Source organism: Boleophthalmus pectinirostris, unplaced genomic scaffold (assembly GCF_026225935.1).
Source record: "Boleophthalmus pectinirostris isolate CB_2022bp ecotype Guang Dong unplaced genomic scaffold, ASM2622593v1 HiC_scaffold_16, whole genome shotgun sequence".
Lineage (NCBI taxonomy): Eukaryota > Metazoa > Chordata > Actinopteri > Gobiiformes > Gobiidae > Boleophthalmus > Boleophthalmus pectinirostris.
In genome coordinates, this window is record NW_026571095.1 from 17,375,836 (window position 1) to 17,403,276 (window position 27,441).

The 27,441-nt window shown below is 40.8% G+C and overlaps 1 protein-coding gene across 3 annotated transcripts; it reads left to right on the top strand.

Annotated features, from left to right (window-relative positions):
- Window positions 1-39: 39 nt before the first annotated feature.
- LOC110173462 (activated CDC42 kinase 1) lies at window positions 40-22,674 on the top strand. Of its 3 annotated transcripts, XM_055151495.1 has the most exons (18): window positions 40-838; window positions 3,551-3,704; window positions 12,764-12,941; window positions 13,145-13,215; window positions 14,302-14,565; window positions 14,707-14,859; window positions 15,056-15,219; window positions 15,607-15,726; window positions 15,834-15,960; window positions 16,032-16,178; window positions 16,538-16,632; window positions 16,718-16,912; window positions 17,201-17,292; window positions 18,058-18,473; window positions 18,552-19,649; window positions 20,270-20,365; window positions 20,821-20,951; window positions 21,425-22,674. In XM_055151495.1, exons 2-18 carry the CDS (start codon window positions 3,687-3,689, stop codon window positions 21,429-21,431), a joined length of 3,372 nt encoding a protein of 1,123 aa, XP_055007470.1. In that variant the 5' UTR covers window positions 40-838; window positions 3,551-3,686; the 3' UTR covers window positions 21,432-22,674. The 3 variants fall into 3 exon arrangements, with proteins under 3 accessions (XP_055007470.1, XP_055007469.1, XP_055007472.1); XM_055151494.1 differs by lacking the exons at window positions 40-838; window positions 3,551-3,704 and adding an exon at window positions 5,721-7,394; XM_055151497.1 differs by lacking the exons at window positions 40-838; window positions 3,551-3,704 and adding an exon at window positions 8,953-9,105.
- Window positions 22,675-27,441: the final 4,767 nt, after the last annotated feature.

Genomic DNA, 27,441 nt, shown 5'->3' on the forward strand with positions numbered 1-27,441 from the left:
GGCAACATTCTATCGCTAGATGGCAGCAGTGTTTCAAGAATGCCCTGTTAAAAAAATGTAGCGTTTTATTTGGTCAAAGTGCGTTAATTAACGTGTTTAAACTTATTTAAAAATGTTATCTATAACAATCTTCAAGTAGCATAGTTAAAATTTCATATTCAAATGTTTACATAATAAAATATCGGTAAAGGTTGCATCACTAACGTTACACTATAAGTTGCTTCCCAGAAACCACAGTGAACTACAGTGCTGTTGTTTTAATAGATTCATGAGCGCTCCATAAAAAAGGCTCGTGTTTCTTTAATAGTGGAACGATGGATCTTTGAGAGATGGACAGAGCTTTCACTCGAGGAGTTTTTATCACGCAGCAAAAACATATCATCTTCGATTTGTGGGAAGAGTACATACTTCCTTGAAAGAGGGATAGTTGATTTTAGTATTAAGCTGATAGATTAGACATGATTGTATTTTTCTTGTACATTGTTTATATTTCCTACTTGAATAACATGTCTAAGTTCCCATACACGATCTTTGGCTTGTACACGCACAGCACCATGGAGCTACTGCACGGCGCAGACCGTACACCATGAACATAGACTCTATGGCACAAACGTGACACCAGAAGAGACGCTCCGCTCAAACCACCTACAATCACGACTGTAGAGTTGTTGAGGAACGAGTACATACTTCTACGTAGTCTTCTGTTTTGTTTTATTTGTATCCAGTAGACTTTGAATTATTAAAATGCGAAGTATTTGAACTTGTGGAGAAATTTTTACTGCTGCATACACCGGAAGAAGAGGAGGTGACAGCAAATGACAAGACCGCAGTTTGACAGGTATGGAATACTCACAAGTTAAAGAAGTTTTGAAAGTGCTTTATCATGGGAAGTTTAGATTTTGTATTTGTAGAGTTAACGCTGAAACAGTACTCAACGGAGTAATAAGGTGTTAGCATCAATGTGTACAGTGTGCGATGATTGCAGGTGTAAGTGTGTATGGCGGGAACATGCAGCAGGGGAGGGGTAGGGGGGCTGTCATTTTGGTCAATTACTTTCTGAAAGTACAATTTGTAGGCAAGGATCAGGCTGAAGTTGGACTATGTCACTTTTTTGATGGGTGCCCGTAATCTGCTTTTCTCATCTCCATGAGGATGTTATTGGTTTGCCTGTGATCTTTTACAGTATGTCATTAACCATATCTATACAGAATTTTAGTTAGTACAGTATAACATTTTTAGACAGAAATAGAGGACTAAAAATAGAATACAAGCATGTTTGTGTGTGTGTGTGTTTTTTTCTTTTCCAATTTATTAAGGGTCTGTGAGTGGGCTTGCATCTCCGCAAACCTGACTCAGGGCCTCCTCCTGCTTATTTCCATGGAAATATTGTTCCTTTGACTATAATAGTCAATAATAACAATAAGGTATAAAACGCATCTATTTCCATGAAGAACATTTCTAAGTATTATTTTAACTTTCTATTTCTATGGATCATGCAGGTGACATGTTAGACATATGTTCCCACAAATACTGAATATTCTCTTCCATATCACATGACCTCTTAAGGATGTGAATGTAAATGGATAGATGCCCTACAGTGTAGCATTACAATTTTTTATGAAGATCCCATTGATACACCGTCCCAGACATGATACTGGACTTGACTTCTGTGTCAGATGGAGCCTAAAGGCATCTGAACAAAAACGTATTGTCATCCCACGCCTCACTAACATCATTCAGTAGACTTCAGTTTTTACTTTGTTGCAAGATCACCCAAGTAAAGATTTCTTATCATTGCGAGATAGATCTGACCATCTCAATTCCACATGAATGACTTATTGGTTTGCTTTTTTTGGGCACACACAGTTCAAGTCATACATTTGGTGTACATATGTGTTATCCTTGTGTAGAAACACACTTTTAACATGGGAATTTCATCCTATAAATTTGTACATGATGCACAAAATCATGTTTGCAGCAGACTCATAATTACCACAAATATATCCTATATTTCTTTGTTTGATTCCTCAGTTCACCACCATTTGTTAGGGACATATTTGATCAGCTTTGTTTTGATGCACATGCATGCTTTTCTTTTTATGTTCAAATATCTTTAAGCTTCTAGTCTCTATAAACTCACTATTGTTATTCTACAATTAGCGAGTGAGCCGTAGTCCTTTCTTCATTGTTTCAGTAAAATGTGTTCCCCATTGAAGCAATAGCACATGCACATCTCAAGGAATTGCATAGGAAGTGTTGTGATCTAGTTAAAAAAACTTAATATGGCATTAACACACAGTCATCAGTGGTTATTACTTCACTGGTGTTTATTGTATATAGGAGATAAATGTTTGTCAATATTGGCACTGTGCCCAGTATTAAGCTCCCCTGGACCAATGCCAGTCGAATGCCCTGCTAGTGACACTACAGGATATGACGGCTTCACTGGAGCTCCTCCACATCTCTGCTGCTGTAGTCTCTGAACATGTAAACTGAGCCAGTGAGGTATACACTACTATATCATCCAGTCCCAGTTCTCTTTCCCATATGGCCAAGCCCATGCCCTTCAGCGGTCACACCTCCTGTTATGGGATTAGCATTTTTATGTCCATCAGATGCCCTCCCTGATGCCACGTGGCACTGTGCACCAACTTGAATATCTTAGTTGAAGAACTGGTTACAAAAAGTTTGCAAACTGAATAGTACAAATATGTACTCTGCAAGTATCTAATTTAAAGTTGTGAAATGTGTCAGGTTTTTTTTGACAAAATGGGACTAATGGCGTGGTGGCATCTTGTTCTAACCACAATAAAAATGTGAAAGAATTTGCTCACTGACAAGTACAAGTGAACAAGTGAATGATAAGTGTGTGTTTGTTTACAGTGAGCCAACAGTGCATTGCTCTTCTGTAGCTCAAAGTATGAGTGAGACACAGACAAAGCCTTGTCTTGTTTAGGAGAATAGCCTGGTGTGTTTCTGTCGGCCTCCTCAGACTGGGCTCCTGTTCATGGCTGGATGAACTGTGCACGAGCAGCACATGAGCAGTGCACGAGCATGAGCAGTGCACAAGCAGTGTATGGGCAGTGCACAAGCACGAGCAGTGCACAAACATGAGCAGTGCATGAGCAGTGCATGAGCAGTGCACAAGCAGTGCATGAGCAGTGCACAAGCAGTGCATGAGCAGTGGGTGGGCTATGTCCATGTGAATCACATTTATTCATTCATACAGTTTGAGCCCACACAGGAGCATTCCACCCAGCCCCCACACCTGCCTGGACCTCATATCCACTTTTGGACATGCTTCCGGTGCTGTGGACAAGTGGATTAAACCTCACAATGTGAAGAGCAGACTGATTTACAGAGTGCAAAGGCTGCCAGCTCAAACTTTGAGTTTTACTCATCTAAAAATAGGCGAAAACAAATGTGTTCTGTTGTAGTAACTGTTAGCTGCAACCCTGTCATCACACTGTATATGTGTGTTTCATGTGATTAAAGTATTAAAGACCATATTAGACCATATGTTTGTAACATATCTCTGGTCTCTCTGCAGATGAAAACATGTGAGTGCACTCCACCTCTCAGATTGTTGCTGTCTCATCTCATCTCAATGGACTGGGGGCCCTGTGTGCTCCGGGCTGACCTCTGACTCTGGACCTCTGGGTCCAGAGTCTGTACCGGGGGATTCCATGGAGCAAATTCTGCAGGTAATACTCCCTCTGGTCTTTTCTAATGGAAGTCATGATGTAGTTAAACTCACCAATCACCGCACCACTCTGTGTCTGAGCATACTTCATACGTGTGTTTGCATTACTCACTGGAGCAGACACTGCTCACATTGAGGAGCCACTGTTTTCTCAGCCACCTCAGAGTCTGGACCCTGTGTGACCTGACAATGTGAAGCTCAACATGACATGAGGATGGAGAGTTTGTTTTTGTGAGCACAGCTGCAGCAGATTCTTCTCTTTACAGAATTGAAAAGGCCATCCGAGACTTCCCTGGTTCCTCTGTTTAAGTGTGTGGTTTAAGAGCCAGACACTACTAGCTGTACTTAGGTCTGACTGCACAGGTGCCGAGTGTGTTTGTGAATGCATCTGTCTGCAGGCATGACTGTATCAGACATGTCGACTGTGATGTACTGAAGGGGAAAGAGGAAGTGGGGTAGCCCGCTGAAAGGGAGGAGCTGGAGAGGTGTGAGCGCGGAGAGAAGACTTGCTCAAAATAGCCTCAGCCATCGTGAGTGTGCTTTTTGTGGAGTGTCTCTGAATGCTTGGAGGGCCACGGGGCCCAGACTGACAGAGGAGACCCGGAGGAACGGGAGCCGCTGGAGGTCGGGGAGTGTGTGACTGATATACTCCTGTGTGTTATTTTAACCCTGAACTTCCTGTTCAGTCTTGTCACAGCATTCTCCTCAAACCTCATTCAGAGATAGACATCTGTCATCTGCATTAGTTACAAGTCCTGACTCTCCCTCACTGTGTCCACGTACAGCACTCTGTGCACTCTCCCTGGTCCCATTCTACACAGGGACACAGGGATAGCATTACGAGACCCCCCTGAGGACTGCCACACTGTTACTGGCTTCCGGCACTATTCTATGTTGGCCATGTTGTTAATGCATCAGGTTTCCTGATTAAGTGACCCTGTAATAGATCACCTTGTGACACTGGCAGCTCACAGCCACACAAGCATTCAGACCTTCAGCTTATTATTACTATGTATTTGCTCTGCTCTCTGGCACTGCAGTAACCATTACCAGTACATCCTCTAGAATGAACTGTTAGAGTTTCATCTCAATAGAGTTTTGTCACACTACTTTTCTAGCTTTCAGTTATTTCACAAACTCTCTACAAAGAGATTTCACTTCACTCCAGTGTATCAGGGGGAAGCAGGGGTTAAAAAGAGCACAACAGTAGCTTACTCATTGACCTGACAGACTGCACCAGAGAACATAGTGATGCAATACTGCAGCCACCCACACACATGCAACAAGCAGGCGTTGTAGTTACTTCACCTCACCAGCCTACTATTTAGCATGAAGCATGTTTTTGAAGTCATGGGTTCAGTTGTATCCATGTTATATTTTGCTGCAGACTGCCCTGCTTAAGCAGGAAAGATATTGACTGCAACTATTCTTGAATCCAACTTGCCTGTTTTTGTTTGAATTCGTTCAGCTAAGAAATAATAATGGATTTGTAGCTGGTCACCTGTGACCTTGGCCACCCAGAGTGTGGTGCGGTGGATGGGGCAGAGCGGGCTGTAGAGGATTTTAGTTTGGGCCCTCTTAAATCCCACCTGTTAAGCCTAGAGGGACAGGGAAAGCTAATAGCTCACACATTCACGTGTCTCTACAACACTTCCTAGAAAGACCCATGAAGCAGGATTATGTGAGTACCTCTGTCTCGCAAACCACTCACTCAGGGTGGATCGGCTTTGTTCACGGCCACCTCTAATTCAGGAGATGAGTGGATTTTAACCTTAATAATAAATCACAGCTCAAACTTTTGCTTTAATTTCTGTCATAACGTTATAATCATAAATGGATAGATGTTCTGCTAACACAGAACAGATATACATGAATAAATTCATTAGGCGTTCCTTAACCCACCCTTCTTGCTCTTAAGCATTATCGTTTGTTGACAAAAGACGTTGATCATAAAGCTGAATCATGTTGAAGTCAGATCTTTGATCAACAATCGACTCACTGCCCTCAGCCACTGGGTGTTTCACATGAGTAATTGACACAAGTATGTGTTGTGATTAGTCATGATAGTTTGAAGTACTTAGACATACTAGCTGTTTTTATTTTAAAGGGCTATCCTCTCAACTATCCTGTTTAGGTTGAGTGTTTGATTCTCTATAAAATATACATGGACACATGAGGAATATAACGTATGTGTCTATAATATGTCTGTGGAAACCCCTCTGTGGTTCATTTGGTACTTACTGTAAGAGAAGGTCAATTTAAGTCAAATGGTCCTAACCTGGTCCAATAGTTGACTTTTTTCCCTTGATACATAGAATGACATGTGGAAGTAGTTGTTCTGTGTTCTGATTCACTTCATAAGTGTCCATTGATGTAGCTTGAGTTGAGTGCACATTGTCTATGCCCAGAAGGTGGCGCCGCTCTCCAAGTGCTTCTATTCTTCTTCTTTCCATCCGGATGTCCTCTCTGCAGGCTTCCAGATGGCCTGATGCCCTCCCTTTAATACACTCACAAAATGACATGGCTGTGTTTTTCGGCCTCTCGGAGGGAAGATTAACTCTACTCATTAGTGCCCCTACCCTTCTCTCTCCTCCTGGACCTCTCTCTCTGTCTCCTCCCCCCTCGTTTTTCTGTTAACATGCTGCACTGTGATTGGCTGCTTTTGTCAGGACCACTGTTCAGTGGATTGTTGCGACTACAGGACAAGAGAGGTCTGAGGCGGAGGGATGGGGTGGATGTTGCCACGGTAATAGAAGAGGCGGAGAGACTGAATTGTGAGAAAAAAAAACAAAAAAACTCAAGTGCAGGGGTGCGTAAAGCTTGTTAGAGGCTGAATGGAGGAGAGGAGGAAAAACAATAACAACCGCAAGGGATTAATTCTTTGACCACACAATCAGGAATAACATCCAGGAAGAGCCGGTGGTCGAGGCAGTCATCACCAGTGCTGACCTGCCAATATGGACACTACAAACCATTGCTGAGGTTTACTGAAGAAACAAATCACTATTATGGAAGCTTTTGTTCTATCAACTCTGAATGAATGCTAGCTAATAGAAAACACCCAAGACAAGGTAGGTGACTGGATGGCAAATGGTGATGGTTAGAATAAAAGCCAATATCTTCATTATGACTGTGTCCAAGCACGCACAGTGACCGCAGCAGTTAGCCCCAAAAGCTAGAAAAGGGGTAACGCTAAAATAAGGAAGATCGACTTGTTACCTCCACCTCAACCCAGCAGACGTTTATCCAGACAGCACAAGGCCAGCTCCATTTGCACTTTATAAAGAATGTATTTTCTAATTGTAACTCCTTAAAAATTTTTCAAACAATCATGGTTTTAATTTTTCTCACTTTCGTCAGTTGCATTTTGTTACTGACCATGAGACAGGACATTTAAAAATTCCCACAATAATAATATTTAATGGGAATGAAGATTATTTTCTTTTTGGTCAGTGAAGAAGACAGGAACACAAGACAAGAAAACAATGATGACTCTACCATGACACATTTTTAAATACGAGATGCAATGACATGGAGGAGACTGGATCTGTGTTATTGTTGACACCCTGATTTTGAGAGACTTGAGGATTCAGATTTTAGGATTATCACGATGGGAGAGACGGCAGAGTACCAAAGACTGCAGGAGACATCAGAGCCCGAGTATGAGAACTCCCCCAGTGATGAAGAAGAGGTACAAACTTACTTTAAATCTTAAAGCGTTTGTGCATGTGTATTTTCTTTTTTCTTTTTTTCAAAGTTAATTTATTTTGGCTAGTTTATTCCGCCATAATCATTGCATATTTGCAGACAAAGTCCCCAATACCATACAAAGTACAACTTTGTATAGCTGGAAATGAGACAAAGACAGTAGTGCAATAAGAAAAAAATCTATGAATCATTCTAAATTTAGCTATATGTTAAAATATTTACAACTGAAACAAAGAATAAGTGAATAATTACTATTATCAATTAACCTAAAAGCTTAACTTTAAATAATTATAATTTGTAACCCTTTTCACTGATACACAGTCATATCGAATGTTGTTTAATATGAGCACAAAATGGTCACTGATCTGTCACAGCCCACTCAATGATAGCACTTTCCATCCACACAGAGACAAATATTGAACAGACATGTGTTCATTGATGAGGTTCTGCTGAATGAATCTGCTGACAAGCTCAATATCATACTTCATTCAGTTTTATCACCTAGCCTTTCTCATGCAGTCTACTTTACATTCAAACAGCCTGCTCTTGTTCTGGATGCTGGCTGTATACTGCTGTGCATTACCTCAGTGTTTATCCTTATCACTGAAGTTAAGCCTCCAACCCCACAGCTGCCCTAGTTTTCACAGCTGCAGCTTTGTGCCAGACATCATGTGTACAAATTCTTTCATGCCCATCCATAATAATGAGAAAACATGACATAGCATAAACTTAATTTTACCGTTACTGCTACTGTCTATTACCTCCTACCTCCTACCTATTACCAACCCAGTTGCTGTGATAAAGATAATTGGTTGGTGTTTTATGGTGAAAGGGACATGGAGAAGTATTGTGGGGGTGGATTGTTTTGATTCTGGTGTATGATGTCAATTAAGCTTAGCCAACAAAACAACATGTGCTGACAGAGAGGTGACACTTTTATCTGGGTCAGGTTGGTCCTATTCACCTTGCTCCACAGAGACACTGCCGCCACTCCATCACCATACAGACATATCCATACTGATTTACAGGCCACTGATGGGGTGAGCTGGATAAAGCGGGACCTGGGGGAGTAAGGGGAATTAAGACTCATATATATTTAAAGTCAGGTCAGCAAGCAGTTTTAGTTTATTGTTTTATAATCTATAATGTTTTTTTATGAAGGCCATTGTGCCCAAATCGTACATGTTTGCCTTGTGATCTTGTATTGCATGTCACACTCCAGTAACTGTCAATAGTAGCCTACTAGCCATTTCTTTATTCTAAAAAATACCTATTCATCCTGTTTATTCATAGCTTTCTGTTAAATGCAAAATTTTGAGGACTTTTCACCATTCAAAACACATAATATCTAGTTTTAAGATAATAATTTTTAAAGCAAGTTTAGTACTGATAAGCTGTAATAACCTTACTGTAATACTATCATATTAATTCTTTTGGTGTAATAGTCACTCAGGTCCACTTCTGGTTGCTAAAATAAAATATGAGTTTATGAGTTGTAGATTATATAATGATTTGGCACCATCTAGTGGCCATAAGGCGGGGTTGTCGGCTGACCATTACTCACTTCAGCCTAATCTCGTCAGTCTGCAGCAGCTGATAGTGGTTACACATTCCTTTCATTCACTTTACGACTCTGAGAGATTCATATGTAACTTAGACCTGGGAGCCCCCTCAAAAATAGAGAATATGCCAAGGTAACATAACTGCAGACATATAGCTAAAGTCTAAATGCACTATGCTCAGACTGCCTTTTTCAACTTTCCTCTTCACCTCAACCATGAAGATTCTGCCATAAGCTGTCACACATGTATTGTTTGAAATCTAGACAATAACTATAACTGTGATGTAGTACTTCTGTTAAACGCGTGTGGATGTTGTTTCATCTAGCTTACGGTTTTCTTGTCCTACTACCTTTTTTTTGATGATGGCAGTTGGTTTGTGTTCCTAAGGTTTGGACTAGCACAATGACTTTGATCTAGGGCTTTGTGTTATAAAACAGAAGAATTATTTCCCTTTTTCTCTGAACTCTGCTTCAAACCACATGTTTTACTTACAGAAGACTGGCTGTGTACCCAGGCTGATCATTTACGATTAGAAGTTATTCTATATCTCGATTAAAATTTGATTAATTGTACAACCCTACTTTGATCCCTCTCAAAAGAAAAAAATACTGCCCAAAATGACTTTGCAAAATAACAATGAATGTCTGCTTTGTTTAAGCTACTGGAGCGGTGCATAAGAGTTTGTTTATAGTCTGCTGAGGGGGAGAGATGGCATTTTTAGTGGATTAGAGGCAGGAAATAAAGCAAGCACCAAATAAAGAAGAAAATGCAACACTTTGGGTTAGGGGCAGGGACTGTGAGCATAAGAAGAGGAAGGAAGGAATTAGGCCCAGACAGTGTAGGCTGAGGGCAACAGGGTCTCATGAGGAAGCTCTTTAGGGTTTATATTTCAATCTTTGAGAATAACTGAATCAACAAATGTAATTTACTTCCCTAGTGGTTACACTAATGAAGTTGCAATGGCGAAAGTATGGGGGCCAACTTTTGTCAGAAGCACATACTGGATTAAAATGACCGAAATGAATTCAACATCTGAACACTGTTAGTCATGTGTGTAACTGTCTTATTTGCCTGAATAACTGTTGTATCTTGAAACAGACAAATAAAGTTCTGTTCTATTCTATTTCTAGCTGTTATGAAATAAAATACTTTCAGTATAGTTGACAGTTTCACCCTGATTTGTATCTAGCTTTAGTCCAGATATGGCTTGGTCTTTTTAGTCCTGTTTTGTCTTATTTCAGTAGCTCTATAACCAATAGTACGCAACAAACTCAAGGTAAACTTCATGGCTAGTGAATGGGAATTGAAGACAGTGTGTCTGTGATTGAGCTGGAGGGGGGTTGCATCACAGGAAACAGCTCTCCGTCCTACAGCTGAATGTGACCCCTTGGCCCTCGATCAAATGCTCCTCTGGGCCGAATACCATGAAGCCTCTGTCCTCTCCACCACGCACTGCTCTGCCCCTGTACTGACAGAGAGAGAGAGGGAGATGGGAGGAGATACCAAAACAGCAGCTTAGGACCTCTGCAGACAGCTAAGGGGAAGTTAGTAGGTCACCTGCTGGTTGCTACGTCCTGCTATGTACACAAGACTGAGCTGTTCGAGTTAGTGGATCAGCTGACAGTGCAAGCGTGCATAATTGTTCTCTGAAGGCAGCCAGACACCCAGTTTGTCGCTGTGGCATAAAATGTGAAACAGGAGACACTTTGAATCTCTTGCCCAAGTGCAGAGCCATTGAATCAGTGAGAGATCGGAGTTATTTTTAGTCCCATGCTTGATGGAGGGATGGAAGGCCAAATAGACAGTAGCTATATGTGCCGAGAGAGGGAGAGAGAGGGAGGGGGCGATGAAAGGAGAGAGGAAGAGGAGTGACTTATTGGCGTAGCTCTGCAAGTTTGTATCATAGTTGTGTGAGGAGGACACATGACTTCACTGCACAACTCCTGCCTAGGTGTTTTTCTTGATTCTAAACTACAACTTTCTGTATCAGCTTTGGCTTCATGTTCCTTGATTTCTGGAAGAAGACAGTTGAAAATGGAGCTCTCCCAAGGATTGCCATGCTATGGAATGTAGTGGAAATATGCCGATAGAAGGAAGTTTGTCTTCCCTTTTCAGGTCTGGATTTGGGACACAGGCTTGTCTATGGAAAGAAACCAGGGGCACTGTGTGGGAGCATTGAGACCAGACTGATGGTTTGTGACACAAGCTGCCTCTTCTCACCTTTTAAACGCACAGATGATGGACTGAGGAGCTAAGCATGCGGCGTATTGACAAGCTGAAGAAGACATTCCCCTTCCTAGCCCATTTCCATGTGTATCGGGTAGGTTTTATGTGTGTGTTAATATACTCTTGACACAGTGGAGTTTGTGGCTGTAACATTGTCTATTAAAAGTGCTGTTTGTGGGGGTGTGACTGCAGCCGTCCTCTGGGAGCTGCTTGTTTTTGCAGCAGGATGTGGAGTTTGTGATGGAATACATGGCTCTGTGTGTTCAGCAGGAGCATGAGGAATGAGTTCAGACTAGAGGCATTTCTCACAGGGACCTCATGTTGTTTCACTGCATTCTAAATGTCTACACCCCCTGTCTTTTCTATAGCCTTTTTTATTATTATAGATTTTTGTTGTCACTTAATATCTCTCTGTTGATTTGGGGTGAAATATGTTTTTGACAGGGGAGAGATAAATCTCGTGCAAATACAAGCACCTGCATTTGAACTCATCATGCTTTAGATATTACTCTCACATGGAAAGAGGCCCAGGCAGGAACTTAATGTTTTTGACACTAACCTGAGAAAAACAAGTTGATTCCAACTTTGGGATGGATGACCTGTTGTGAATGTAAACCCTGCTACAAAATATGAATCTAGTCCACATACTTTTCTTTTATTTTTATGTCTTAAAGTTTGATCACTGTGCACGGTGTTTTGGTTGTCTTAAGTAACATTCCCCTATTCTGACATTTGACTTTCTGTTCAAATCTATACAGTCACGGACACACAAGTTGACAGGGCAGGACTTGCTAAGTAATAGGAAGTGACCTATACCCAGCCCATTTAAGAGGTCAAAATGAAAGCAAGATTCTGCACCCTGTGACATTTTCTCTAGACCTTTATGGAGGTTGCACAGGAAGTAGTCCATTCAGGCTGTGTCTAATTACTGTTCAGTAAAGTGACCTCTGCCCCCAGCCCTCCGCCCTTAAGGTCTGCCTGTCACTCTCCAGAGATTAAGCAACAGTGTAATAGTGAAGCTATAAATTCTGAATCCAAAGAACAATGACGTTTTTCCTGTTGGAGTTAGTTTTCATTAGTTGACAGTGAATGATGAGGTTTTAAAGCTGAAAAGTGAGTTTTGACATGGAAGACTGATGGCTCCAGTGCTGTGGTGGATACTGTATCTTTTGTATTAACACCTTGCTGTTGATGACATTTATGATGTGCAGACATGTCTGTACCTCAGCTACCTCAAAATCTACAAACCTTTAATGTTGTGGTCATGTTGTCCATGTCACTGTACTGTTTTTTTAAACACTAAAGCACAGCATTAACATTAAATCAGTTTTTTAACTTTCTCAAGCAGCTAACAGTTTTGAAAGATGTTTTGCACACGATACTAAAACATAGAGTTTCATTTAAAGCATATTTTTTCATGCCAAGTATTAACCAAATTAGAGCATCCAGGCAAAAGAGTCATATCCAGTTTAAACCAACATCATTGTTTGTAGATCTCTATAGTTGATAGTGGACCACACTGGTTTGTGTCTCAAACTTAACATAGCTGCTTACCTTGTTGCAGAAGCTGGGCAGTGGCATGCAGAGTGAGGAAGGCACAGAATGGCTGCTGGAGCTGCTGATGGAGGTGCAGCTGCAGCAGTATTTCCTGCGCATCCGGGATGAGCTCAACGTCACACGCCTTTCTCACTTTGATTATGTCAAGAATGAAGATCTGGAGAAGATTGGCATGGGCCGCCCAGGTAAAAGCACAGTTGTAATTTAATAAGCTGCTGTCCTTTGCCGGTCAAAGTGTGGTATTTCAACATAAATAGGGAAATGTAAATAAATGTGTTCATACTTGTGGCCATATGTAACATTTTCCCTGTTCCTTTTGCTTTTCTATTATGTTACATTGATAAGATAAGAATGTCTACAATGTCTTTATTTTGGTTTCCCATTAAAGGGCAAAGGCGACTGTGGGAAGCTGTAAAAAGACGGAAGGCAATGTGCAAGCGCAAGTCCTGGATGAGCAAGGTACAGACATCAAAAATAATATGCATGCTGTGTGTGCTGTGTTATACAAAGGTGCTTGGGTAATTAAAAGTAGAATTGAGTAGTTTGAAATTTATTGTTCAAAGTTGCTTGAGACTCAGGGCTAACCAGACAGTAGTTAATTATTAGAACAATTTGCATTTACACTACACTGACAGACACAAGTATCTAAAGGTTTTAAACTGTATCAAAAACACATAAAAGGCTATTTGCATGTGTGGAGATCTATAATGAAACCTGTGTGCCTCCTACTCGGCATGTCTTCCCTCAGTAATAACCGGCCTCCTCAGCCTCAGCGCTGTGCGCATGCTGCAGTGTCATCAGAAATACTCTGAGGCACAGACACCTATTTGAGGCCCACTTACCAGCAGCACAAGCTCACACTCTCTGAGGGGCTGACCACAGGGATGCAGTGTTTTCAAAGCTTATGTCATGTCTGGGTCAGTGTAAATGTGAAACCGCACACGTCTCGCCACTGTTTATATCCAGTTAAATATGGTTGGCACACGGTGCTCATTCACACATTAAAATGATTGTATAAAGCCAGGAAATACATTTTGAATATTGTAATAAAAATTTCTTTCAGAATCGAATACATTTTATTGCTATTGTCAGTGAACAAAATTCACAAACGAGGAACTTGCCTCAGTGACATGGTGCAACACAAATGAATGAATGAATAACTGAATGAGTAATTATTCAGTGCATCATATTCAGTAATTCTGTGTAATTCTCCAGTATAAAATGCCCCCATTTTGTAACATTGTTAACATTGTAGGTTACAGACATGCTTTTTAACAACATTGTCTCATGATCTATCTAAACTTTTTATTAACTTATTATTAACTTTATTATTATCAGTGATCAATAGATATAATTTGTCCACTTGAGTTGGCAGTCCCTGGCTTCTCCAGTTAATACTGTGATTGTGTCCTTAAACAAGACTCTTGAAGGTCTGTCCATGGACAAAATACTGAATCTGATTTTGACCATGGACTGTATATCCTGACATTATTAGGAAACCAGCCTGAGATTCTATAATAAATATTATTCTCCGTTGTCATCCAGGTGTTCAGTGGCAAGCGCCCAGAAGGAGACTTCCCTCAGCAGGGCCAGCCTGTGTCCTCCTTCCGAAAGCTGTCCCCCACTCCCCCTTTGGGCCTGGCTGAGGGAGTCCTGGCTGCTCAGACTGGGGGCACTGCTGCTCTGGAGGGGCAGCAGGCACTCACCTGTCTCATCCCAGAGAAAGATCTGACTCTATTTGAGAAACTGGGAGATGGCTCTTTTGGGGTTGTGAAGAGGGGGGAGTGGCTAACACCAGCAGGAAAAGTGGTAAACAGGAGTACATTTATTCTTTTTGCAATATTTATTTAGATGTTTGTTTTATAGCACCATCTATGACCACTATTTATGTGTATTATATCAGGCAATAGTAATAGTATGTGAAGTTTTATTTTTACACTCTCTTTCTAGCTAAATGTTGCTGTGAAGTGTCTAAAAACAGATGTGCTGAGCCAGCCAGACGCCTTGGAGGATTTTATTTGTGAAGTCAATGCCATGCACTCCCTGGACCATCAAAACCTCATTCGCCTTTATGGTGTAGTGCTCACACACCCCATGAAGATGGTGAGGAACTAATGCAATGAAGAAACCCAAACATTTAAGGATTTAAGCAAGTACACATAAGAACACATTTTTGCCAGCTGTTTTACTAATAAAAAAAATCTGGGTGGAGGCTGAAAGGAAGGGTGGATGTTAGAGCTAAATAAAAGTCTGACTTTTTGGTGCTAAATCTGTTTTTCTTGCCTGCTCTGTGTTGTAGGTCACAGAACTGGCTCCTCTGGGCTCTCTGTTAGAGCGTCTGCGGTGTGTGCGCCCTCAGGGCCCTGTGCTCATTCACACTCTGTGTCAGTATGCTGTGCAGGTGGCCTGTGGCATGGCCTATCTGGAGCAGAGGAGGTTCATCCACAGAGACCTGGCAGCCAGGTGTGTGCCCGCAGCCCCCAACACTTGGCTCTTTATTTAGGCACCTATTTAAGTCAGACTGTTGAAGTGCAAAAGTTTTACATAAGGGTCTTTGGTTTAATGAGGGTTTGCTCATAAAAATGAGTCACTGTTTGGCTGGCTTCACTGGGTGGAGAGCTTTTTAGGGCAAATAAGCCTGTACATTTAAAATCTCAGAATTGCCCACAGTTTCAGTACAAAACAGGCTGTTATTTGAGAGTTTAATCAGGAATGATTAAAACATGCTATGGCAGTATAAAGTATGGCATCATTGTTATTTTAAATGTCATGCTCTCATGTTATAAAAGTTGTTTGATGTTGTTTGAAATTATTGATTACATTCTTGGTATTTGTGTTGTGCATCCTCAGGAACATTCTTCTGGCCTCCGCACATAAAGTGAAGATTGGAGACTTTGGCCTCATGAGGGCGTTACCCAACAACGACGAGCACTACGTCATGCAGGAGCATCGCAAGGTCCCGTTTGCATGGTAGGTGAACAAATTACCAAAGAGTACAGTATGGAACATACAGTACGCGTGATTACATCTGTTGATGTTTCCTTGTGCCTGTAGTTTAAGTGATTGTGTTTCTACAGGTGTGCTCCAGAGAGTCTGAAGACAAGAACCTTCTCACATGCGACTGACACCTGGATGTTTGGAGTGACTCTGTGGGAGATGTTCACTCATGGGCAAGAGCCATGGTTGGGACTCAATGGAAGTCAGGTACCCATATCCAATGGCATTAAATGACCAAACCAAATCTATTTTAAGACTTATTTTACCTTCAAATTTAGATTCTTCACAAAATAGACAAAGAAGGAGAGCGCCTCCCGAAGCCAGAGGATTGTCCACAGGATATTTATAATGTTATGCTTCAGTGCTGGGCTCAGAAACCAGATGACAGACCCACGTTTGTTGCACTTCGTGAGTTTCTTCTTGAGGTATGGGTTGGTTAAGTCGTGTCATTCTTTCAATGGATTGTAAATTCAGTTCTGTCTAATAGTGAGTAAAAATTATGGAGGGTCTGCCATTTGCTTGTCTATATGGATATGTCTGTATTGCCTTTTTAATAGTATAGCATTAAACCTATATATCTAATATTTATTTAAATATGTGTTGTCTTTCTCACTGTTCTTACTGTGGAACTGCAAAGAAATAAGACCTCACCTGGGCAAGCCACTCAATAAAATATTTGCAGTACACCTTTAAGTCTTGAGTCATTAAACTATATTTTGTTCAAAGAACACCTTCCATATATATAGTATAATATAACTTAATAAACAGACCACACTTGTTTCAGACCATGCCCACAGACATGTGCGCCCTGCAGGACTTTGAGGAGCCTGACAAACTTCTAATCCAGATCAATGATGTCATCACCATCATTGAGGGAAGGTAACAACTATTTCTAAACTTTTAACCCAAAAAATGTATAAACTCAAGTACATTCAACTTCACCTGTGCCACCTCTCTGTTTCAGGGCTGAAAACTACTGGTGGCGTGGACAAAACAAGCGCACTTTAAAAGTTGGGCAGTTCCCCAGAAACGTAGTGACCTCTGTGGCCGGTTTATCAGCTCATGACATCAGCCGGCCTCTGAAAAACAGCTTCATCCACACGGGACACGGAGACACCAACCCACACCGCTGCTGGGGCTTCCCCGACCGAATAGACGAGTATGGCTTTTTAGAGATGAGTTTGATATAACCTGATTTAGAACAGGAGTGGAAAAAATGATGTAATGTCTAAATTGTAGTCCACTTGATTCTTCATTGAAAAGTAAACACATTTGCTTGTTGTTGGACTAAAAAGTAGTTATGTTCTTACAATTCTCTAAAAGCTGAGAAAATGATATCAGCAAAAGCACTGGTGATGAGAATGTGCCTCCACTAGATGGCAGTAGCACACTATTTTAGGGACTATTGTATGAGATATACAGGTCTAAACCTGTACTGTGATTTCAGCTTATACCTCGGTAACCCCATGGATCCCCCGGACGTCCTGGCTTCAGATCTCACTGGCACTCGGCCCACACAGCTTCCAGGACGATCCAAAAGTGAGTCATCATAACATAAATAATATAGAAAAGTCAGAAATACCATAAGAACAAATGCCAAAGGGGGAATAATTTCTGAAATAATTTTGTTTACACTTTCTCTTAAAAGTTTGGCTCTGACATTTGCTTTGTGCTTTTATCCCTCAACCGTCACTGCTGCTTTCTTTCTTCTTTGTTTTCTCTTCTCTGTGCGGCGCTGGTATTATGGTTTTTATTTTCTCCAGAAGAGCCCCCTCCCCGCCCGCCCCAACCGCCTGTCTTAATCAAGAGTAAGTCTGGTGTCTCGGAGCAGCTCCTCAGCCATTGCTCCTGCCCCCTCTGTTCCCTCTTAGCTCCACTCCTTAGAGGTACAGCTCCTGTCTGTGAGTGCTGCGACTGTGGTGTAGTGTCAACCTTTCTCTTCTCCTCCATCTCCTCATCTCTTTAATATCTTTCTCTGTCAGTCTAAAACAGTTTGCAGTGTTATTGCCGTGAGGCCTAACCAGGAGCCTGTGCATGTCCAAATGGCATGTGACTTTATGTGATTTATAAGGCAGCAAATTAATCATAATTCTGTCAGATGCAAAGTTTATTGAAATAATGCTGTGGCACTTCAAACCACATATGTTTATAGCTGTGTCAGGCTTAAATTAATCAATGCTCCTTTTGATAAAAGGCTCATTACATTTTAATTGACCCATTCAGCCACAAGAAGACATAATCAAGTGCCATCAGATAAGTCATGGCATGATCTTTTTTTAAATTAACTTACTTTATCCTTTTCAGAGCCCTGTTATGATCCTGTAAATGAGGAGGAGGATTTGACTTCAGCAGGACTCAAGAGACTCTCCCTCCGTAAAACTGGCTCTATCAAAGGGTTGAAACTTAAACCTGCTGTCTGGGTGTCAGCTTCAAAACAGGGCTTAAAAAACCCAAATCACTCTGAAGTATCACTTATTGACTTTGGGGAGGAGTATTCCCCCCCAGCGCCCTCCCCCTCTCCTGTGGTAGAGGTTCACATCCCCACACTGGCCAGGCTGGCTTTGGAAGCAGACAATATACTGGACCGAACACCTCCACAGAGCCCCTCCAGAAGCCTGCCCCGCCCCCTGCACCCCACCCCTGTGGTGGACTGGGACGCCCGGCCGCTGCCTCCTCCTCCAGCCTATGACGATGTAGCACAGGATGAAGATGATATGGAAGTAAGTATGACTTCTTCTTCAAAGAAATACTATCATTAACATTAACTAGATTTAAAATTATAATGTATTTGATTTTAGGTGAGCTCTATCAATAGCACTGAGCAGCAGTACAGAGAGGAGCAGCCGCTGATCTCTGGACACAACACAGAAGACCAGCCTGGGGCCCCCTGTAGTTTATACAAACCAGGCCTTGAGGACAATCTGTTTCTTCCCACTAAGCAGAGCTGCTCCAGTGCGTTCTCACAGTCTGCAGAGATCTTCCAAGAGCTGCAGCAGGAGTGTATGAGGAGGCTACATGTGCCTGTGGCTCCTGCTCACTCCACTTCTCCTTCACAGGCCTCGGGTGCTCAGACCCCCCTGACCCCCCTGACCCCACTCTGTAATGATGACAAACCTCTCATTCCTCCCCGTGTGCCCATACCCCCACGACCCATAAAGAGAGGAGACTACTCTGGTTCTCGCTGGTCCCAGGACCTGTCTCTGTCACCCTCTCCAGCTGAGCTTACAGAGGAGCAGTCAGTCCCAGACCAGGAGAGACCTCCTCAGATCCCCCCTAGAGACCCTTTATCAGGTTCCCGAACCCCCAGTCCTCTGAGCCTGGTGATGGGCTCTCCTCGAGTGTACTCCATCAGTCCTACAGCTGTACAGTCCCACAACTCCTGCCCCTTGTCTCACAACTATGGGTCCTACCTCTCCACATCTCCTGCCAAGACCATGCCCACCACACACAGCTTTGCCTCGGATCCCAAATACGCTGCTCCCAAAGTCATTCAGGCCCAGGGGAAGGAGTCCTCCAATAAGGGCCCCTGTATTCTGCCCATTGTCCGGGACGGTCGCAAAGTCAGTAACACTCATTATTACTTGCTGCCAGAAAGACCTCCATACCTCGACCGCTATGACCGCTTCTTTAGGGAGGCTGAGAGCTTCCCATCCAGCCCTGTGGAGGAGCGAACAGGCCGCCACCCTAACATGGCTGCTGTCAAACCCATGGTGGTCAACAGCCACACCCTCCCAGGACACTGCTCTGGACAGATGCCTAATCTGCCCACCAGCAGCAGTGGGGGTTTGCGTTCAGGCATTAAGACCTCTGTGAGCCTGCCTAGAGTCTGTACAGACACACCTGGGTCTTGTCCGCGGATAGAGGAAGGCGTGCCCTCTGCTGACCTGATTAGAATGGTAAGATCACAGAATTACTTTATATATTAATATAATGCTTTAAATCTATAATAATATATATGTTTCTATGAAATGCCATTTATTACAGTACAGAGAAATGCGCTAAACAAAATCAAATACTGTTTCTTTTTTCTGAGAAAGTGAGTATGACTGCACCTCATGGAAGTTCTGGTGCTTGAATCTGACTCAAATTCAGCAAATTATTTGTCTGTGCCAAAAACACTATACTTATAAGTACAAAACAGTGGGGTATGTAGATTTGTTTTTCATCACCAGAAATAAGGACAACATTAAAGAGGCTTAGCTGAAGTGAAAAATAATATTGGCAGTTAATTATTCCCTCTCTTATTGAACCATATTGAACTTGAGCTAAACTCACTCCGAGCCTTTGTATTGATATGTTCATCCACTGAGCCAGTGGAGAGTGGGATTATTCACACTGAACATTGAAATGATGAAGGTTTCTAAATGTGAAGGAAATCTAATGCATTAGTATTTAAATTAATGTATCTGGGCAATTGACCTTTAGCCTTGCTGTTAGGCTCCTAATTAAAGTCTGTATAAATGTTAGTGATATCAGTAAAAGCCTTTAGAGCATCTTGTGTGTTATCTTTAATTAGGTGCAGGAGGCTGTCCATGGAGTAACAATAGAGGAGTGCCAGGCGGCGCTACAGAACCACAGCTGGAGCATCCAGAAGGCTGTGCACTACCTGAAGGTGAGACTAACATGAGGCTTAAAGGCTTGTTATGGTGGCGTTTCTGTGTAAATCTCATCTGGACCATTCTGAGACTCTGCTTTTAAAGTGAACAGTAAAACATAAGAGATACTCTGGGCTGTGCCCTTGGAGACCGCTTCTTTAAGCCATTATCTTTATGTATTTGAAAGCATAGAACTGTGAACAGGTAGAGGTATATGTGACGTAATGTGTTTATCTTTTAAAATGGGACAATTGAAGCAGCAATGAACATAAACTGGTGACAGAGCTGGATGTCAGAGGAGTCCCATCGGCCTCATCATTAGCTGTACTTACAACACTAATGGGAGACATTGTGTTTGGACACTCCTCTGCCCGGGGGAACAGTGCTGTGTCTCTGAAAGCTGGCAGCACATTTGGCCACAGTGATCCAGCACTTGTATTTTCTCTTAATTGTTCTTGTGGCTGTGGTGCAGGTGGAGCAGTTGTTTTGTCTGGGCCTCAGAAGCAGGGCAGAGTGTCTGAAGCTCCTGGAGATGTGCGACTGGAACTTGGAGGTGGCCAGTACCCAGATGTTGGACAACTATGGATCTACAACAAGGCAAAGGTACAGTATCAGTCACTTTAAAATGGTGGTGTTGCAATACTAACATTTCAAACTCATGAGAAAGCATGACAATCTACTAATCTATACTAATACCACAGAGATAATAAAATGCTTTTTTTTTTTTTTTTTTTTTTTAACAGTAGAATATAGTTTTTTTTTATAATTATACTGTGGTCTAATATTAGCTATGCTTATAATTAATAGATTAAGATCAAGAGCATACTAAAACTACTCAGTATAGGTCAGATTTAACTTTTTCAAATAGGAGTGTAGTTTCAGTCTTCTTTTTTTAATGGCAGTTGGTATATGTGAATCTTTTTTGACCACCCAAAAAAGTGAATGCCTATTGCCAAGGCTAATTTGAACTTCGAGAAGGGAGAAGAGCTTTGAGCAATTAATCTTACACTCAAGATCAAAATTGTACAGTAAACATAACCAGCTTTTTCTTTTTTTTTTTTTTTTCTCATTTGCAGACGGTGACAGGAGCTTAAGGACTTGCATAAACTATAGACTTCATCCAAGGACTGCCCTGTCTATCAATGAAGGAAAATGAGATTTCTACAGATTTGCACCAAATCATAAACATGTATTTCATATGCAGTCTGCTACGTGTTGCTGTGGGGTTGAATCATTTTTGCACTTGGACACGCTACATTACTTGTCTGTATACATTTGTTTCTACAAGTTCTCAGTGGTATCTAATGAGTAATGGGGCCGACATCTCACGCATTAACAAGGCGTATTTTAGCGTGGTGCTTTTTATGGCCCACCAGATTGCTCTATTCCGTCTGTAAGCACTTAGCCACACAACTTTACATGCATCAGCTCCAGTCTCCGGCCAACTTTGTGTTTTCTGCATGTGTCTGCACTTCACAACAGCAGTGTAGCGCGATTTATCCAAGCTACGCACCCTTGTCCCATTATCATCACTTAAAAGTGTAACTGCGATATTGGCTCTGCAGTAATTTATATAACAAACATAGACTGCCAGGATTCTACGTTACAGACCCAAGATGTTTGAGGAGAAGTTCTATTTTATAATGAGCAAGTTTGACTTGATTTTGCCCTCCTTTTTTTAAATTCACATCACACAGTCTCAGTATTATTTAAAAATCCAATCAAATGTATAAGTAACCACCCGACTTTCAACTTTCCCATGGTATTAGAGCTGTGTCAGAACAGCAAAACTTTTTGTCTCTGCTAAGAATGGAACTGAATGCCTTGAGTAAATTAAAAGGCGCTGAATTGTGTTGAAAAAATATTTATTTATATATATATAAAAAAAAGATGTACAGTGTTTTTTGAAATGACAACTTTCTGTAAAAGCTTTGTCCTATGTGCAATAATGACACTGTGCATACTGTCCATCTTTTTGACGTTTGTGTTTTTGTGACTTTTTGGACCTAAAATGTCTCTGTAATTTCCAGTTAGTTGGAGTTCTTTAAACAGGACCACAGGATCTACTGTTTTTACTATGTTTGTCTGTCTGATACCATGCTGCTGTAGGCCCAATACAAGAACTGAACCCAAAGTCAATCCTTATTTGTGTTATGGACATGTGTAAGTAGTTAGTATTTTTGTGTCTTTTCAAGTGTGTTTCTCTACACGTCTGTGTTCTGTATACTGTACAATTTGTGTTTCGTGGATTGATTTGTTAAAGAGTCCATGCTGCCGATTAAACAAATGTATTTTTATTAAAAGATTTTATCATTTTCTACCTCGATTTTGAATTTTTGCATTATTTACAAATTTTCTCCTGATACAAATGGCCTAAATTAATGCCAACTTGAACTTCACGTGAAAGGCACATAGACTGTCCCAGAGAAAGTCAGTGTGGAGAGGAATCACAACTATTTATACAGGTTATACTGTATTCACCCTTTATGTGGAGGGAATTGTGCTTTCTAGTCTAACTTTATTTTAAGTAGTTGACATAGGCACGGTTAGGCCAATTTATTTTTATAGTACAATTCATAAGCAAAGTAATTCAAAGTGCTTTGCAGAATAAGAAACACATTCAAATCAATACAAACACTTCTTTTTGCATCTATAATGAGTCATAGTCAAGTTATTTATTCAACCTTTTGCAGGTCAAATCTTATCACAGCTAAAAATGACCAAAAATTTCTCAGTAGTGCAAAGAAAATGTCCCCACGATAAATATTGACCCCAAAAAATTGTTGTTCAAACTTTAATATATGAAAGTCAATATAGTAATTATCGTGACACACCCGATCCACGTAAGTGTATGCTTATTATTGTTTGAGAGAAGTTGGATACTCGAGTACATCTTCCCTCTCGGTTCTCACATGTCATTACACAGTGTGCTCTATTATGCACATTAGTATGAGTGTGAGGTCAATCGATGGGAATAATTTAGTGCGTCATCATTGATGTCCTGACATAATATAGTGCGGCCCCTCAGAGCTCCGACCTGGGACCTTGTGCATCGATCCTCACACAAACACATCAATTGACCTTCATATTGTGTACACTTACTCAACTACTTCACACTCTATAATTTGTTAATGAGAAGAGAAGAACTTATTTGTTTACCCATGGTGCAGAAAACCATAATGATTCAAAGGGCTCTAGGTCAGAAAACTGCCAAACTTAGAACATGAATCTGTAGTTAAGTAGATGTCATCTCAGTTCAAAATGATATCAGTCAAATCAAACTGTGGAAAGGGAGGATAGTGGAGAATGTTGCTTGCTGGGAAGCACAGGTGGGACTTGCAAATCGTGACTTGGACTTGAGTCAGACTTGAGTCACTATTTTTAGGACTTGAGACTTGACTTGATAAAATACTACGACTTGGGACTTGACTTGGACTTGAAAATCAATGACTTGGGACTTCAATGACTCGGACTTGAGGCCTGTGACTTGAGAAGACTTGATGTTTCCCCCCCAAAATATATGTTTTTATAAAATCCTTTTCTCTTTACAGTTGATAAATGTGATGCTGAATTTTACAGGAACAAACTGGAACATGTCCCTCCCACTTCTATTTGGTACTTTGGATGGAACTGAAGTACTGTGATACTCAAATGTACTACAGTAATATACAGTACTATACAGTAAAACAGAAGGAACTACATAGACCACAATCGTTCTATTTCAGTGCAGACTACACGACAAAATAACTGATATTAAGCACTTTAAAATCTTAATTCTTTCTATTCTGATGTAATGATTTACACTCAGATCTTGTTAAAACATTTAAAAAGGGAAAAAAAAAGCATTTCTACAACTCTTATATACTCTATAAATACTCATATATAAATATACCATGACTTTTTAAGTACAATTTCATTTAAAAATCATATAAATTACAAAAATCTAAGCTCTTTTTGGTATTTTGGTTTAAAGACTTGAAATGACTTGAAGCTCAACGCAGATGATGTGGATTTGACTTGGACTTATGAGCCAGTGACACGAGACTTGACTTGGACTTTCTTGTATTTGACTTGGGACTTGACTCAGACTTGAGGTCAAAGACTTGAGACTTACTTGAGACTTGCAAATCAATGACTTGGTCTCATGTCTGCAGGAAAGATTAAGTGGCCGAATAAGATCAGAACAACAAACACACTTTTCTATTTTTAGGATTAAAAGTTACAAACTGTGGCTTTAACTTCCACAAAAAACATGATATCAGTAAGAAGTAGTCAACCTCTACCACTGCAACCAGTATTAGTAAACCAATACTGACTTTTGAAGCTAGAAATGTGTAATCTTTAATCTCTATTTTAGAGCTGTGTAATACAACAACAATGTTATTCTGTCTTTCAAACCTGAACAGAAACCAATTAATTACAGAGTTCTACTACCCATCTTAGATTGGAAAACCCTTTGGAGGAAGTGCTTTTACTAATGAGTTTGTAGCCTCTCTGTGCATCTATTACTCGTGAGGCCTGTTTCCCAGATGTGAATTATGAACGTCTGTTGTTGCAGTGTTTGGGAGCGACCTCACAAAGTTCCCCCGAGAAATTACTGTGTTTTTGCCAAACACACAAGAATAATAAACACAGACTTAGCACTGTCAAGGAAATGCAGAGGGAATATTTTAGTCATGTTGAAAATGTAAAAACATTTTGTGTTTTAATATAATAATAATAATAATTATAATAATCATCATCATCATCATCATCATCATCATCATAAATTTAATATATTGCACCCTTTGTGTTTTCTTATTTTTGTGTCCATTAGCACAACATATTCTGTTTATTATCAGATTGCTTATGTAGTTTGTATACAGAAGGCACAAACTTGTGTGAAATGTATCACTCAGAACAGTAATAAAAAGTGTTGTCACAATGAAATGGAAAAAGACAAAATATTTTTACTACCTTTTCAGTTACTGTTTTTAAGGTGCACCTGTAACTTCTGGACAAGACCACCTGTTTGTCCCCATGGAGATGCCATTGCTTTGCCTAAAATGTTCCACAGCATGACATTACATTATTCTATCTCCATGGACGGAGAAAAGTAGATGAGACCATGCCACCCGGCCAAGTTACAGTACTGTGAAAAACTATGCCCCCTTACCGATTTCTTACTTTTTTGCACCTTTGTCACTCTTAGCCATTTCAGATCAAGCAAACTTAATTACACAAAATACAGTTTTAAGTGCAGATTTTATTTATTAAGGGGAAAAAAGCCATCAGAACCTACATGGCCTGTGTGAAAAAGTAATGCCCCCTAAACCAAATAATTGGTCGGACCATCCTTAGCAGCTGCAGTTAAGGGTTTGTGATAACTGGCAATGAGTGTTTCACATCGCTGTGGAGGAATTTGGGCCCACTCTTCTTTGGATCATTGTCCTGCTGCAGAACCCAAGTGTGCTTCATCTTGAGGTCATGAACTGATGGCCAGACATTCTCCTTCATTTGTTGGTAAAGTTCATGGTTCCTTCAGTCACAGCAAATTGTCCAGGTCTTGAACCACACAGCGGCCCCAAACCATGACACTACCACCAAAAATGTTTCACTGTTGCCATGTTGTTCTTTTTATCAAACACGGTGTTAATTTTAAGCCAGATGTAACTGTTACGACCCAGCTCGTTTGGGGTGAGGGAAGTAACAAAAATAAAACCAAGATGTAAAATGGAATAAATTAAATAATGTTTAATTAACAGGAATGTAAAGGTAAATTAACAGAAGACTAAAAATATACAGAAAACAACCTAAACTAAGAAACAGAACAACAGAATAAACAGAGTTTTGTGCCACAAAAGGCTTACACAAAAACGAGTGGTAAAACTTAGGGACACACACTAAACTAAAACACAAGTTCCCCAAATTAAACCACATAAACCCACAAACAGAATCGAGTGACCAAATCAAAAAAGGCACAAAACAGAACTAAACTAAACTACACAAACACGAAACCAAAATGGCATACTGGCCACCAAGGCCAGCAGCCCCAAACAGGTGCTGGCAATCTCCTTAAATAAGGGGCGGTGGCTGCAGGTGAGGTGGGCGTGGACTTGCCCCACCAATCACAGACCAGGGCTCGTGCAGCAGGAATCAAGAGAACTCTGCAGAAATATTAGAACTAAGGCCTGGGGCCATAACATAACAGGATGCACTCCTTCCAAAAAGTTCAACTGTTATTTCATCAGTCCACAGAATATTTTCCCCAAAGCTTTGGGGATTATCAAGATGTTTTTTGGCAAAAGTGAGACAAAACTTTATTTTTCTTTTTGTCAGTAGTGGCTTTCACCTTGGAACTCTGCCATGCATGTCATTTTTGTCTTTGATGGTATTTTTGAGAAATAAAAACAAAATAATAAATGCAAGATGGACAAGTTTAATACAATATAATGCAATACAATACAATCTCCAGAGTCTCAGATATGTGACATACCAACCACCATAAACGTTACGTTGTGCCCCCTCAGAACAAATGTCTATAGGGTGACTGAATTAGTCACCAAAGCCATTATAACACCCCGAAGCAACCATGACACCAAAGTGAACTCGATGAGAATTTCTCTTCATCTGGAACAGTGGAATGGGACACAGGCACACATATGTACACACTCACACATATGCGCACTCACACATGCAAACACACGCACACATATGCATACACGCACATACAACTGGTCCATGTGTCTGAGCTGTTCTATGGGACACTTGCATTAAATGAAGCTATAATCACATATAGCCCATAATGTGTGTTGCAGTTCTTCAGCTCCTGGCTAAACTAAACAGCCATGATCCAGGCATAACAGTTTTATGTGGAGATTAAATAGCTCAGCTTCAGGCTCACTACTCGCCATGTCTACACACAACAAACATGGAGCTGTGTTTTAGCATTCTCAAAAGATATAGCAGCATAATCATGAAAATAAAACACTGCACAAAACAGTTACTTATTCAGTGTATTTTATTTTCAAATGTAATGTATCAGATAACTAAATACTCTGTTAGAGGTTTGTGAATTTCTTGGTTTCTTGGGTTAAGTTTGTTTTGTCATAAC

Bases quoted from the DNA above. Each gene is read 5' to 3' on its own strand.
- LOC110173462 (XM_055151494.1), top strand. From the start codon at position 7,314: ATGGGAGAGACGGCAGAGTACCAAAGACTGCAGGAGACATCAGAGCCC. The intron at 13,216-14,301 runs GTACAGACATCA...GTTGTCATCCAG, and splicing joins GCAAGTCCTGGATGAGCAAG to GTGTTCAGTGGCAAGCGCCC. The intron at 16,633-16,717 runs GTAACAACTATT...TCTCTGTTTCAG, and splicing joins ATCACCATCATTGAGGGAAG to GGCTGAAAACTACTGGTGGC.